This window comes from Kryptolebias marmoratus, linkage group LG3 (genome assembly GCF_001649575.2).
Source record: "Kryptolebias marmoratus isolate JLee-2015 linkage group LG3, ASM164957v2, whole genome shotgun sequence".
In the NCBI taxonomy this organism is placed as follows: domain Eukaryota; kingdom Metazoa; phylum Chordata; class Actinopteri; order Cyprinodontiformes; family Rivulidae; genus Kryptolebias; species Kryptolebias marmoratus.
Window position 1 is genome coordinate 818,006 of NC_051432.1, and position 16,595 is coordinate 834,600.

The window sequence follows — 16,595 nt, forward strand, 5'->3', positions numbered from 1 at the left end:
TATATATATATATATATATATATATATATATATATATATATATATATATATATATATATATTTACTTTGGACTTGATAAGTGCAGCCAAATGGTCTCCAAGAGATGCAAGGTGATCCCAACTGAAGGGGTTGAACTACATGAAGGCAAAATTGCAGATGTCCAGGACAGCTACAAGTACCTTGGAATTTCGCAGACAAATGGCAACCAGCATAAGGCCACAAGGAAGTCAGCCACAACCAAGTACCTACAGAGAGTAAGGCAGGTCCTGAAGAGCCAGTTGAATGGTAAGAACAAAGTCCAAGCCATCAACACATATACGGTGCCAGTCATTAGATACCCTGCTGGTATAATAACCTGGCCAAAGGAGAAGATAGAAACCATTGACATCAAGAGATGAAAGCTCCTCACAATGCACAGAGGGTTTCACCCTAAGTCCAGCACCCTGAGACTGTATATTAAGGGAAAAGAGGGAGGCAGAAGACTAGTGAGCATCAGCCACTATGCAGGATGAAACAACCAAGATCCTGGAGTACATCAAGAAGAAAGTCCCCAATGATGATCTGTTAAGTGAATGTCTCAGACAGCAGAAACCCAATGTGGAAGAGGAGAAAGAGGAACCATCATGGAAGGACAAGCCCCTGCACAGCATGTACCACCGGCAGATTGAGGAAGTGGCTGATATCAACAAGTCCTACCAGTGGCTAGAAAGGGCTGAAGGACAGCACAGAGGCACTAATCATGGCAGCACAAGGGCAGGCCCTCACCACAAGAGCAATAGAGACTGGGGTCTATCATACCAGACAGGACCCAAGATGCAGGCTGTGTAAAGATAACCCTGAGACAGTCCAGCACATAATAGCAGGATGTAAGATGCAGGTAGGCAAAGCATACATGGAACACCAAAACCAAATGGCTGGAATAGTGTACAGAAACATCTGCACAGAGTATGGACTGGAAGTCCCACAATCAAAGTGGGAGACTCCACCTAAGGTCGTGGAGAATGGCAGGGCTAAGATACTGTGGGACTTCCAGATCCAGACTGACAAACAGGTGTTGACTAACCAACCAGACATTGTGGTGACAGTAAGATACAGAATAAAGCAGTGGTGATAGATGTAGCAGTCCTAAATAACTGTAACATCAGGAAGAAGGAGCATGAAAAGTTTGAGAAATACCAAGGACTGAAAGAGGAAATACAGAAGTTGTGGAAAGTCAAGACCTCAGTGGTACCAGTAGTCATCGGAGCACTCGGTACTATGGAAGAGTGGCTCCAACAGATCCCAGAAACAACCTCAGAGATCTCTGTTCAGAAGAGCGCAGTCCTAGGAACAGCTAATATACTGCGTAGAACCATCAAGCTCCCAGACCCGAGCTTGAAGTGAAAGTGGAACGGCCCATGTGGAACAAAGAGGGCAAGAATGGAATTTTATTTATATATATATATATATAAATATATATATATATATATAAAGGTAGTGGAGAATGACCGAGCTAAGATCCTGTGGGACTTCCATATCCAGACAGACAAAATGGTAATGGCGAACCAACCGGACATTGTGGTGGTGGATAAACAACAGAGGAAAGCAGTTGTGGTGGATGTAGCAATACCGAGTGATTGCAACATCAGGAAAAAGGAGCACGAGAAACTGGAGAAATACCAGGGCCTCAGAGAGGAACTGGAAAAGGCCTGGAAGGTAAAGACCACAGTGGTGCCTGTGGTCATCGGGGCCCTAGGGGCAGTCACCCCAAACTGGAGCAGTGGCTACAACAGATCCCAGGAACAACATCAGACATCTCAGTCCAGAAATGTGCAGTTCTAGGCACAGCCAAGATACTGCGCAGAACCCTCAAGCTCCCAGGCCTCTGGTAGAGGACCCGAGCTCAGAGGATGAAACAAAGACCACCCGCGGAGGGTGAGAAGGGAAATTTTTTTTTTTATATGTGTGTGTGTGTGTGTGTGTGTGTGTGTGTGCATACATACACCATGAGTTTTGCCTCGTAGGAGTAGAAAGTCTTATATACTTCTCACTTGTGCGCTACACAAATATCAAGTGTGGAGTAACTGTATAGTGCTTTTGAGGCATGTGAATTATACAATGATTGTGCTGTCATTGCAAAGCCACTACTAACCACCTGACTTGGTTAAGCCATATTTGAGAAGTACAGGTTCATATCATATGCATTGTATGAGTTCTTGATTTTTCACAAGACTCATAAAATTTGCATGTGCAGGAGCAAGGAGCTCGACGGCCGGTCAGCACTTTCCTATGGCACTAAATACATGCAAGTGACATACAAGTCTCAAGAACGGTTTAGCCAATGTTTTACTGAAAACTGCTTGTAAGAGTACTTGTGGTGGATTGTGAGTGAAGCTTTGGTGAGATGGCTATCATAATGCTCTTTTGCTCTTAGTAGTTGCCAAAAAAAAATTCCCAGATGTTTTTATTGCATCCACAAGATGGTCTTTTGAACCCTCAACATGCTCTGGACACAACTCTTGTGGACTACATCAGGATAGAGCTACGTACTAGAAGATCATGCTATTGATTCTTCATTAAAACTAATAAGAAACTATTGAATATTTATGCTTGATTAACTTCACACTTTTTTACTCTTTGCGTTCTTAAAAGCACACAGACCACCGAGCATGTTTTGTTATTCGATTAGTTGCGTCCACAAAAGCCAGAGCACAGCTCGCTACGTTATCAGTTCTAAACCAACAACTCTATTTCTATTTATTGTTGATCTAGTGGATACACACAGCTCTTTTTTATTAACATTTTAAAGCTTGCATTACTTCTTTGGCCTTTTATTTCATACACTTATTTTGCAGCAAAAGCCCTGGTTCTATTGCTGGATTTTGGGTCGATCTCAAATGCACATTCCTTGACAACTAGCACATCCTACATCCACTATATCATGTCTGTGGTATCATGTGTACGCTATGTTGTTTCCACGACCTTGTCAAGATCATCGTTGTAACCTGGGCATGAGGCCAGAGGGCCAGTCCTGCTTCACATTCTCAACTGACCAAGTCACGGTGGTGTGTATAGGCCTCACATCATGGATACACTTCCACTCCTGCCAACAAGCTCCATTCAGGACATGACACACTGCTACCACTCTGATAAGCCACCACAACCTTGCTATAGAGGTTTTGTGCATGCTCACATCCCCCCATGACCTATCACACTACACTTGATGACCCCACCAAAACCAAGCAAATACCATACATGTTTTTTATGTTCCAGTGGGGTCATCATCCATGAGAAGGTGGCCTTACTCTGTACAGTTTTAGAGTTGTTTCTGATATTTAACACAGCATGCTAATGAACATGTCTGAGAAATAGTGGAATTCAACATATGTAAATATATGGCTCTTTGGTTATAAAATAACATTTCTCACAACCATATTTTATAAATGTCAAGTTTTCACGCTAACGATTTCTAGCATTAGTTTAGACCGTATTGCATTTATCTGCAAGATTAACCCAGAAGTCTTTTATTGTAAGAAAAATATTAATCTGAGGAACAGAAACAGAGCATGTGTACGATAGGGATATGACAAAGACTAAATTAAACCAGGATGCTTAAGTAGATTATGGTGGGTGAATAGTGAGTAGAGGCAGATGAGCTAATTAACTGATAGAAGCTGGGTGACACTAAATAAAGAGAGGCTTAGGGAAACAGGCTGAGACACAATGACAAAATGAACTAACTCCAAACAGAAAAACTGCAAAATATAAATAAAGTATCAACAGAAAAAACAAAATAACTTCAAAACCCACAATCATGACATTATCTTCGTATCTTGGATTTTTATTTATTTATTTTTAAACATTACTTAGTATCAGGAGTATCAATAACAACAGAGATGTTTACATGTGAGAGCAGCTGACTAAGCTTTTCAAAACTTTTTAAAGCCTCCCACTGGACTACACAGTTGAAGCACCCCAGTACCACCAACAGCAGATTTTCTTGCTACTCCATCCAAGTGACAGAGCAAAATGATTACTATGTCAGATTATGTTGTGTCTTATTAACAATTTAATATTTCTCAGACCAAATGGAATGAGCTTGCAGGCAAAAAAGGCCCAGTGCTCAGCAGTTGATGATCACTGTCATAGCAGAAACTTTTGTTTTACTGTCTCTATCCTGTTACAGTCAATATTTCTGGTGATTTTCAGACAAACTTCACTCATTTAGCATCCCCACAAGGCGCCACAAAAAGGAGCAACGCCGGAGCCAGAGAAAACTGTGTAGAGCTTCTAAATTTATTATCCAAAATATTGATATTTGGCACCACACACCAATTTTCTGTCATAAAAATATGTATATCTTCCTCTATCAATATTTTTGTGATGTCCTTAATAAAGAGACTTTAGAAAAGTTGTTGGCTTATTCATATTTTAGGTTTACCTTTCTGTTTATTTAGTTCTAAACATATCTTATTTAAACTGACAGGCAGGAGAATTTCTTTAGACTGTCAGAGCAAACTGCTTTCTAAAAACCCTGGGTAGTCTGCCTGCTAATGAAAACCCTGGCTTCTGATCAAAAGACCCACAACAGCTGCTCTGTTTCTGTATTTCTGTGTTGAATATATGTGCATGTATATGTTTTGAATTTATTTTAAAGTGAACTCAAATAAATAAGAAGTAAAATGCGTCAAGAAGAAATCCTGCCAGTTCCAAACAGGCAGCGGAGAGGTGGCTCTATCTAAGGACCCAGTGAGCTTAAAAAGTTCTCTCAATACTGCTGTTGCTGTGACATAAAAACAAGTATAACAAAGAATAGCTGTGCATCTCAGCCAAACCAGCCTAACAGTTTTTTACTAATTGTGCAGAGAACATATGTTTCCACTTGCAGCATCTTGGCTGCTTCGGTGCCAAACTTTTGTTCTTTGTTTAACCTTATTTTAAAAAGGTCATCTAAGTGTTTTTGTCAAAGTGCAAATACTGATGCAGGTAGTGCAATATGCTGTCTCTTAAGGCTCCCTGGCACCAGATGGTCTCTGTGTACATGTCTATGTAGATTGGTTACTGTCTTTAGTTTGTCACCTTTCCTTTTTTTTCTCCTGGCTGTTGCTGCTGGTTGCTGTTAAACACAATCTGTTTGTGTGTGAGTACAGGTTTATTTAAAAACAGCTTTACTTGTTGCAACTCACTCAAAGAACACCCAGCACTCTCTTGACTCTCCAGTCAAACAAGAAATAAAAGCTGACAGTTAACTATATTTTGTCATGTTTACTGACATCCTCTATTATCCATTTATCATAATAGATATCCTCGAGTGAGGGTTCAGACCAACGGCAGTTCTGTATAATAAAAATGAAGAGGTTGCAGTGGTGGTGGTTGCGTTGGGGGATGTTTAAGGTGCCAGAGGGACAAAAACTGCTACCCACAGGAAATCCAGCTGAAAGAGCAAAGTAATGTGTTTAAAGGCTTACAGTGCACAAAACATCAGCACAATGACAATAGAGGTGCAACATTGTTCTCATACTCACAACCTCACCTCAAAACACACATACACTAATCTCATAATTACAATGAGATTAAAAATAAATAAATGTGTCAAACTATAGTGGCATCTCTTTGTATCTTTGTCAGCCTTTTATTTTGCTCTCTCTTATGTTAATGATCTCATTGTTTCATATTTTCCTAACAGAGCACTTTGTTCTCAAACTGTAGGTTTACTTGTGGTTCCTAGAGTTTCTAATAGTAGAAAAGGAGGCAGAGCTTTCAGTTCTCAGGCTCCTCTCTTGTGGAACCAACTTCCAGTTTCTGTCTGTGAGGCTGACACTCTGTCTACTTTTAAGACCAGGCTTAAGACTTTCCTTTTTGATAAATCCTATAGTTAGGTATTGCTTTGGTTTTCTGAGCTATCCCTTAGATATGCTGTTAAAGGTTTAGACTGCTGGAGGACAAACTGATCACATTTTCTCACTCTGCTGCTGCATTGATTCACTCGATTCTTCCTGTTTATAAATGCAATTATTGCTGTCATTAACATGTGTCTTGTTTGTTTGTTTGTTTGTTCCTACAGAAAGTACACATGGACCAGTCCTTTTGTGTTTCTTTGTGTTTCTTTCCTGTCCTCTCAAACCCCACCCAGTTGAGGCAGACAGTAGCTCATCCTGGTTCTGGTTCTGCTGGTGGTTTCTTCCTGTAAAAAAGGAGTTATTCCTTTCCATTGTCACCAACATGCTGCTCAGGATGGGGCTTTGCATCAAATGTAGTACAAACAAATTTATCCACATCTGTAAAGTATCAGTCAGAGGTTTTACAAGGTACAAATGTACAGGTCCATCACAATTAACAAATAATTGTGATTGTACAGAATCATCATAAACAACTACATTGTCCTGTGAAGCATCTACTTGGTTACCTGTTTTACATACTCTGCTGATGTCCATAAAACTGCTGAGGATACAACGCAAGATGCTTTTCATCACATGGCAATTAAAACAAGCCAGTATCCAGCGATGCTGAGTCATGACTCGAACCAAACATCAGAACTCCAAAAGTCTGAACTAAAGCCAACAGCTGTCACATTAATGAAACACCTTCAAGATGGTGGTGAACTTTTTTGTACAGGAATGTGTTACATTAGTAGTATGTAGATGGGAGGGATTACTTTGGTTTAAAATAGTCCAGAGGACGGAAACAATTTATGTTCTCAACTTTTGAGATGAGCTCCACCACCCTTCTGTCTCTTCATGGTCTCATGGCCTCCTCCAGTGTTTGGTGCTTGACTTAGAGATACGTTTAAAGATTTTGTATCTGATCAAACTGAATGAAGACCTGTTGCTACCAAATTACAAATAAATTGTTTACAGACTTTTCCCGTGACCATTGGGCTGCTTTCATTTTCTACAAAGCAGTAATGTTGACAGACGTATAACTGAAAACCATAAACCTGTAAATGTGATGCATGTACTCAGTGACCCCAATACTGACCAAAGAGTTTTTTTTTTTCAAAATGTTTAAAAAAAAAAAAAAACTCAAAGAGTTGCCAATTTCATATTGAAACTGAACAGGAATCCAAGAAACGAAAAAATAAACAGACTGATTTGGAATAAAAGGTACCAAAACGTATAAAAAAAACCCATATAGAAATCATGTAGAAAGTTAGATATAAATCAACATCTGAAGGCACAGTTTCTTATATTTTTATTGACCCTTGCAATATCAGGTCAGTCCTCAGACTATTGACAGTCCTTTTTCTGTACTGTTCAATTATTATTTTTGAATTTCTCAAATAACCTATATAAATGAAGGAGCATGGCACACAAAGTCAACCCCCATTCAACAAGCAGAAATGCATGAAGAAATGTAAAAGGCAGAATGTGAAAATAGGAAAAAATATATGTAATAAATGCCTACACAGAGAAAACCTAAATCATAGATACAATTGTATGTAATATTTTCTGATCTAATTAATGTATGTCTTTATAAAACTGTATATTAGGGAACATTTACTAGTATATTAATTAATTTATGAACCTATCTGCATTTTAGAAGTGTACTTTTTGTTGTTTGTTTGAATTTTCATGAAATGAAAGAAATGCACTGAAACTGAGTTCGCAGATACAATCAAAGGAATTACTAGCCCCTGAATGGGCACAGTATGAAAAGAGTATAACATTTTTCTTGTGCACAGGGGGCTCGGGGGAAGGTGAGTTGTAATGTCTAACGTGACAGAAAACAGAGAGCAGGTTGAATGAATAAATTATGTTTGTGAACGTGATGGAACCGACTAAATGCAGTAAAGGCTGGACAGAACAAGGCTCATCAGGTAAAATTCAAAGTGGAGGAAGCAACTTACAGAATGTCTCATTATTCTTGTTGCCGAGGAATTTACAGCTGTGTTTGGGCTCATCAGATGCCTCGGTAATGTAAAATTATGAATAAGCATACTGATATCTAAACAGTCTAAAACATTTGCACAGTGGTGTGTTGATGTTAGAAATTAGGGTATCGAACACTTCAATACTAAAAGAAAGTGGTCCATACTGAAGAGAAGAACTATCCCGGACAGTTATCTGTTAATGACCTCTGTCTTTATACAAATACTTCCTTTCATACCCTTTTTGCTGCTTACTTCCACAAGGAAGTTGCCACTGTGACATTGTGCCGTCACTTTCAAATAATTTAGTAAAGAAAACTGTGGTTATTCCATTTATTTAAGTTTTTTTTCCTTTGTAGACAGTATGAACCCTTGATATTTCATGTTTTGTCTTCATTTCAGCCCAACAACATGTGGAAGTTTTAGGGTTTGTAATGAGGTAAAAAAAAAGAGAAGTTGAATCCAAACAAGCAGTTTGAGCAGGTAATAAGTGATGATTTGGTGTAAAAACAGCATCCACAAAGAGTTTCAAGAGTAAAAATGGGCAGAGGATTTTAACACTACTTTCTTAACATGTGTGACCAAATCACTGACCTGACTGAAAATTATTGTACTCGAAAGATCAGAAGGATTTATGAACATATTTCTCTGTATGTATAAGATCAATAATGCATTTGATTAACTGGGAGAAATTTTATTGCTTATAGGACAATAGTGCAAGCCAAAACTGGACATTCAGAAGACACTTTATTTACTGTTATTGCTCACCAAAAAGAAACAATGTTTTTACCTGTGTTAGTGTGCACTGTGTGTGTGTTTGACTGTCTGTTTCCAAAATAACTCAAAAACCACAGGACGGATATTAATGAAATGTTCAGATAGTAATAACTAGATATACAACTACAACTGATTAATTTTTGGAATCAACCTGATTCAAGATGACTGCCTCAGCTAAGCAACCTTAGCAAACACAGAAATGGCTATAACAATCAGTTTTACAAATATTGAGCTAAGATAGATCAAGCATTACTTATTGCACAAGATCTTTGCTTAAGACTTTGACATTAACTGTTGGAGTCAGCACTGTTTGCCTGTTTGTCTGCATTGTGTGTGTGTTTGAATGACTGTTACCAAAATATCTCATGAACCACCAGATGGATTTTATTGAAATTTTCAGAAATAAATTATTGGATGTACATCTGCAACTGATTAAAATTTGGAATCAACCCAGTTCACAGCTAATCGACCTTAGCCAAAATAAAAATGGCTATAACTTCAATTTTTCAGATACTTTCAGAGTTCAAGTTAATGTGGACTCATTCACTACTCAAACTCCAGCGCTAACACATCTTGTGAGATCTTGCAATAATGGACCTGTTCAATAAGGTTATTTTTCAAGTTTGACAAAAAAATGGCTTTAGCTGTCACTCAGTCTAAACCTCTGGCACAAAAGTCAGTGTTTTTAGAATGTGTTGTAAGCCTGAATGTAAATGAAAATGAAGTAGATGAGGCACTACAAGAAATATGTTAGTTCCATACTGTCTGTAATGAAAATAAAAAAGTAAACAGAATTGGTGTCGAGAAATTAGAAATTAGAAAAATTACATCTGCTGCAATTTTTGTTGAAAGTGAACTGTTTTTGTGTTGTTGTTCATGTTAATAACTGTTGATAATAGGATTGGTTCAGGCTACCTCTATTTTGCTTTCTCTATAAAAGAGCATAAACCGTGAAAAGTGAGTAAGGAGGAGACTAAACATAACTGTGGATCAAGAAATGTCACAAATTTGTTTAATGTCCAAAATGATGTTGACAGGTTCTGAGTGCTCCGTGTATGCTCCTGCAGATTACCCTTATTAAATTTAAGAGCATTTTCTCTCATTATGCGGTATTTCCATGAGCTTGGCCCCTGCCTTGTGTGTTACTGTCTAATCACATAATAATGTCTGTGCTATTCATGCAAATGCAGCCAGTGATGGAGGATGGGAGGCAGATGGAGCAGGTGAGTCTTGCCTTCTTTCCACTCCCCGTGGTACTCCTCTCTGCTGGAGTAGGTGAAGGATCCTCGAGTCAGGGTCATGGGTCCTGCTGGCATTCATGTCAACACACAATAAACATCATCAGGAACGGGAGCTTTTCACTTCAAGCTTTGACATTTTGACACGCGCACAGGAACGGAGCTGCACGTTCTGTCAGCACACTGAGGGTTATTGTTAGTTCTTAGATACGGCTGAGTGCCTTTGGAGCAGGCAGCCTCAGATCATACAGCCTGGAGCTGAGCAGGAACTACAGAAGCCGGCTACGGCAGATACAGTGAACATGGGTCAGTGTAGCATCTGTTCAAATTCAGGCTCCACTATCCAGCAATCAAGCAATCAATTAAAATGAATGCTGGAATTTTACACTCCAATGTCTTTTTGTATTTGATCCACCACACATATTCTGAGTGTCAACAGATTCCCTTAAATTTATGATTAAAATTTGGAGACAATTCTGCATGTTTGTTTGCAAAATATCTCATGAAGAAATTAATGGATTTTAATGAAACTTTTCGGAAGATAATCACTGAATGTAGGTCTACAATTTAATGAATTTTGAAAGAAACTCAAATCAAGATGGCCACCACAGCCACTTGGCATTAAGAAACAAAAATAGCTACAAGTCAGTCAGGTTTACAAATATTGAGCTACTTTGAGGTGGTAGTAGCTGACAGTCACCCTCTACACACAGTTCTAATCCTACATATTGCAAATGATCTTCATTTAAAACTTAGCCAACAACTGTTGGAGTTGACCCTGTCTGTCTGTTAGCAAAATATCTTGTGAACCACTGGACGGAGTTTAATGAAAGTCTCAGAAAGCAATTACTGGTTGTACTTTTACGACTGATTAACTTTTGGAGTCGACCCAAAATTAGGATGGCCACCACAACTAATCAATCTTGGCCAACACAAAAATGGCTATAAATCAGTCAAATTTACAAATACTGAGATCAGGTTTGTTGGGGTTGTAGCTGAGAATCATTTACAACAAATAGTCCAAGCACTAACAGATCTCACAATACCACCTTAGGTCATGTATAAAATTGTTTTTAAAGTTTTGACCAAAACGGCTATAAGTCCATCTTTTCTCAGTATAAGATGATTTTTGTTTAAAACTTTGTCATGAAACATGGTGGGTGGAATGCATTATGTGAAAGAATACTAGGCTTTATACTTTATATGTTTTTTCAAATTCTGTTTTACTTGTATAACTCTTACAGCTTTTTAGTCAACACATTCAGTATTTAAATGTGCTCATAAATAAATTGAACTTGAATTGACATGTTTACAGTGCTGACAACAGGAATTCACAAACAACAACACAGCTGGTTTCATTGGTAAAATTATATGACTTGTTGTTTCAGACATTTTTACATATTTAGGAGTTCAGGAAAAGAACAATTATAACTGAGCAGCTCTACCACTTGTGCTTTTTGTTATTTGTTGTATTTAAGTTTGTCTGTCAGCATCTCAGTGCCTGGAAAAAGTATAGAACAAATCACAGACTCTTGTATATTTGAATGTAATAAAGTAATTGAAACATAGTTATTCTGAAATCCTAAAATCATCATATCAAAGTGGAACACATAACGTTAAATCTCTACTTCTCACATATTTTTTATCATAATTTTCTGGTATTGGTTAAGCAAGTTTGCTATGTAAACTATTGTTTTTTGTTCAGTCTAAGGCTAACAGCGGTTTTATATTTATTCAAGGCTGAAAAAAGTCTTATTTGTTACTTGAGTAAGTAAATAATTTCAGCCTAACTCAAATATTATTCAACAGCTTGTTAACTGTGGCTCTCTGCAGTCTGTGGGTTTGATATTTGGTAATTTAAAAATGAAGCTGCAGAAAACAGCTCCCCGCAGAAGCATCAAACACATTAAAGCAGCTCAGACAGAAAACGTCCACAGCCCGTTTATTAGGCTGAAGAGCTGCTGAAATGCCATCAGGCAGAGTCAGACTGTACTGGAGGAGGAGTGTGTATCCCTCCATCTAATGTTGCCACAGTAACGGCGCCCTAATCCCTTTCATCCTGCCGGCATGACGCTGTCAGCTTCCAAAACACACTCACGCGCGCACAGAAAACAGCCTCACAGGAATAATAATAAGAGTTTACCTTCTTATTAAAGAGTAACGCAGACCCTTTTTCTTTACATCGCTGAAAACAACACTGGGTTGAAGGATTTCTGCTTCTCTCAGCGACTATTTAGGTTTTTTTCTTAGCTATTTTGTTTCTCGCTAGTTACTTCAGGGTAGCTCCAAAATGCAGTGATGTGGTTAGCTGTTATTCCGCCACCTCGATTCAAGATGTCTTGCTATTGGCTAATTTCACTGACTGTCCAGCCCTCCGTGGGAGCCATCTTTGTCAAGGGCACGGAGTTCAATGACTTAATTAGCCAGAGTGCTTCAGTGTGAAAGCTTTTGCCCTTGCCTTTTTACTGTATGTGCTGCCCACCGCCTCTGTTGGATTATAAAACGACAGCGAGAGTCCTTTTATTGAAACTGTGTCGTTTCATGTTTCAATTTGGTGATTAGATCCGCGTTTTCGTGAGTTTTTATGGAACTTGATTTATGGTTCACCAAATGAGCTAAAACAGCTGTATTGAGGTGATGAGAGTCAGTTAGATGATGGGATATGAATTCAGAACTAGTAAGGCTTTAACTCAATCAAAATCAAGATGACCCAAATTGGGCAAAATCGGGATTGCCCTAGTTTCACTACTCTAGGAGCGAAACCCTTAAATACCCCTATACAAGGCCAGGAGTATGCAACCATTACTGTTAAAGGAGTCATTTCTGCTCCACTAAATAAAATCTGTTTAGAGCTGCAAAACCTACTTGAAGCTCTAAGATAAAGACAACACCACTCATAAAGTTAAATAGACTAAGCTACAACTTATAAAAATCTAGTTTGTTACATTTTGAAATAAAGCACTATAATAAACTGTTGACATTTGATTGGTACTTTTACATGTTAGGGCAATAGAAAGGACCAAACTCTAGTTAGGAAGAAATAAAATCTTGTATTTTATCAAATTTAAACACCTATGTCAGTTTTTATGGAAAATAAATAATATAAGTACAGCTCATTCTGAAATATGAAAGCATCATAACGAACATAAAAATTTGGCTGATTTGTTGAATATTTAAGACTAACTGAATTTCCTTCAGATGCTTTCTTATTTTTTAACAAATGAAACCCTTGGCTTTTAATCTCAGTGCTATCAGAATAAGTTGCCATATTTTTGATATATCAATGTTTTTCAATGGCTCATTATATATTAATCAGTGAATTTTGCGCAACACTGCACTGACTTCTGTTTTTTTTCCCCTCAGCAACTTGCCTCAAATATGTTAAATATGGATTTCTGAGAAAAACAGCACTGTGTGGCTGGAAGCTGGATTTATGAAGTGGCTAACAGGCTAACAAACTGGAAACTGATAGATATATTTTACTCTTTGTATTATTGGTATCATTCTGTCCTATACATTTTATTCAAATATTGCATAAAACTGGTAAGAAAACTTGCTAAAACTATCCTGTCTTGTCATGGTTAGAAATAAAAATATTATTTATTTCCCTGTTATTTTTGTCAAAGCTACAAAGAACCGCTGCAGACAAATCAAAAAGCCACATGTGGCTCCAGAACTGCTGGTTGCCTACATGAAGATGAGCCTAATTGTCTATTATTTTCAGTATTCTCCCTGATAATCTCACGCTGTTATTAATTACGACAGTATCAGTCTCTCTATAAACTAAAAGCAGAGAACAAAATTTATATGAGGTAACAAGTGAATTCATGTTTAACAAAGCAATCATGCAAAATCCCATCATAAAGGGTCTGACTGTGCTGTAAATGTCCTCCTCGTGCTCCTGGTTATTACAGTTTTGATAGAAAAATTATTTCACTCGACGCTGGTTTTCTCAACAGAATGCTTTGGTGTGTGATGAGAAATTTGAAAATAGATACTCAAATTGTTTTATGTTGTCTATGTTTATCCCTATCTTTTTCAAGGAAGAATTCATGTGAAAAGAAGCTTTTGTAAGCTATTTTAAAGCAATTTACATTTAGACTTAAATGTTTTCTATATTAGATCAGTCCACACATTACACACCATCTTCAGCCCCACAGCTCAGACAGAGGGGACATGTGCCATGGTATTTAGATATGTCTAGATTATTAAAGGCAATTTCAGGGCATCTGAAAATCACAATAATGCCTTGGTTAGCCTGCTGTGTCTGCTAAGGTCGCAATGCATCAGGGACGATTTTCATCCATGTAGTGTACAGATTTTTGACACTACTTTTATTGAACCAAGTGGCCAGTTTCAGAGCACTATACAGAGGGTGAAAAATTACAGTGAAATTTTGAACAGCACTACAAAATGGCTGACTCACAGTATAGTGCACTATATAATAAATGAGCAAACAATTTGAACACAGCCTCTTTTTTTCACGTTTAGCTTCTTACATTTCCATCCAAACATATTTGCTGTGATTCAACACTTGCCATATTCCACCATTTTTGTTTACCAACACAGACTAGGCCAGCCTGATGTAGGCCAATCAGAACTACATTTCAGTGTATCTGGAAGACAACCAGAGTAAACTCTTATAAACTGCACCATTTGATATAGTTCAGGATAACCTTTTGAAATTGTCTTTGTACCTTTAAGCTTTAAGCAAAGTGACTGAACATCACTTGTTATTTGCATATTAATAAAGCTATTAAGTACAAATAATGTAAGTAAAGTTTGAGTGTTCTTTTTCTGTTTTTGTTACTGTTTATGGATTTTTTTGTTTTTTGTTGTTTTTTTTCAACAAATTTTATGCTATCTGTTGGTGCTTTTACATCCATGACATATAGCACCTTCGTGTTGCTTTAAACTCCATTTGGACTTACACTGTAACACATCTGTTGATTATTTAATAAAAAAGCAGTATCTTTCGGCGCATGTAAATTCCTGGCACACCCTCGGCCCTTTGACACATCCAGCTTTCAGGCAGGACATATCTGGAGCCCCTGCGCCGTGGACTCTGGAGCTGCGCTACATTAAAACAAACATCCCATTAAAAGCACCAATGACAGCACACCCTCGTGCAGGGATGCTGGGAGATATGGAGGGGAGGGGGCCGTTTCGGTGGGTGGGACGAACGGCGGCATAGAAAGGGGGATGCTGCAGCCCCGTCCCCCTCACATCGCTTTCTCCACCCAGCCCTAGAATAAAAAGCACCGGTGACGTGCGCGCAGGGAAGCACCCAGCAGTATGTGCGCGCCCACGGGAGTGGCCGATAGAAAATGGCGAGTCTGTGCAAAAGGCAGCAATGCACGATAGAGAGGCGCGGCTTTCGGCAGGAACTTGACTCTTGGAGGCACAAACTCATTCACTGTGTAGGTAAGCTCGCTTGGATTATTGTGTGCGCGTGTGTGGCTCGGTATCTGTCCGGTGTGCGCCGGTAGCGGTGTTTTCCTTTTGGCTCGTTAAAGTGTGAGGAGCAGAGAGCCGGGGCTGTAATGTCCAGAGCTTACAGGCTGTCCGTGAAGCTGTCATATACCCCTCCTGGCCCTGGTCGCCTCCCACTGGTCGGACGTATCTAAAAAAAATAAAATAAAATAAAAAAAAGATAAAGCTGTAAGTTTTCCGTGTCAGGCTTTCAGCCGTTCCGCGCGCACACTTTGTGTTTAGGACCTGCTCAGTTCCTCCGCGTTGTCTCGCGGAGCACATTGGTATTTTCAACCCGCCAAAGTCATTTTTTTACACATTTTCCTCTCATACTAGCAGTTTATTTATTGTAGCTAAGCAGTGCGTGTCACGTGCTCAGATTGAGCCCCGCTTCAGCCAATCAGCTTCGCCGCTCCTTGGCCGGCCCGTGCCCGCTCGAGCGCGCGTCCTATCCGAGTGCTTGAGAAGGCGGTGCGCGCGCGCGCTCCCATAGTCCAAACAGGAGGACCCCTCTCCCTCCCTCCCTCCCCCCTCTTCCTCTGCCCTGGAAATGGGCTCGTGTGAGCGCGCATTGCTGCATTGGGGATGGGAGAGGGGGTCAGTGAAAAATAATTTTGTAGGCCTGATTTAGGGAGAAGCTGCACGGACTTCTAAAAAAATAAAAAAAAATTAAAGACGCTTTTAAATCGTTTTGTGCCTGTAAATACTTGTTGAAGGATGCAGCAGAAAACTCAGCTTCAGATCCAAACATCCTAACATTACTACAGAGACTAGTGGAACAACAGCCTTATTGCTGGGCTAAGTAACGGCAGGGAGGTGGGTTAGTTTGAGCTCATCCAAAAAAATCTTTAAAAGCTACTCCAGGTGGTCTGTTGTGAGCAGGCTGTTATCCTCTTCATCATTGCCTTAGTGTTTGTTTATTTGTAGTGTTAGCAAAACATCTCATGAAGCAGTGGATGGATTTTTAAAGAATCTAAGAATGTGATCTTTGACTGAACATCTGCAGATGATTCACTTTTGGCTGTAACTTCAAGTTTACAAATCTTGATCACTAAATTGGTGTGGTAGTAGCAGAGCAGCATCCCCAACACATAATCATTGTGCTACATGTTGTGTGACATCCTTGTTTAAAACTTTGGCATTAACTATTGGTGTCAACCCTGTTAGTCTGTTAGCAAAATATCTCTCAAACCACTAGGCGTATTTTAATTCCTCTCACAAAAAGTAATGATCAGATGTGCATCTACAACTGATTAACTTTT

The 16,595-nt window shown here is 38.9% G+C and overlaps 2 protein-coding genes across 4 annotated transcripts in view; one reads left to right on the top strand and one right to left on the bottom strand.

Annotated features, from left to right (window-relative positions):
• Positions 1-12,139, bottom strand: part of LOC108247444 (MORN repeat-containing protein 4) — a 40,934-nt gene extending 28,795 nt beyond the window's left edge. For 2 of the 3 annotated variants that reach the window (XM_017435574.3, XM_025010439.2), the window contains exons 1-2: positions 12,005-12,139; positions 9,858-9,932 (exon numbers count right to left, since the gene is read on the bottom strand). In XM_017435574.3, the coding sequence (XP_017291063.1) occupies positions 9,858-9,924 (67 nt within the window). In that variant the 5' untranslated portion in view covers positions 9,925-9,932; positions 12,005-12,139. The remainder of the gene's footprint in view (positions 1-9,857; positions 9,933-12,004) is intronic. The other variant, XM_025010440.2, reaches the window with a different exon arrangement.
• Positions 12,140-15,078: 2,939 nt separating this feature from the next.
• The window catches only part of lcor (ligand dependent nuclear receptor corepressor), a 123,832-nt gene continuing 122,315 nt past the window's right edge, over positions 15,079-16,595 (top strand). Inside the window, exon 1 of the mRNA XM_017435580.3 lies at positions 15,079-15,285. Coding sequence (XP_017291069.1) covers positions 15,189-15,285 — 97 coding nt within the window. The 5' untranslated portion in view covers positions 15,079-15,188. The remainder of the gene's footprint in view (positions 15,286-16,595) is intronic.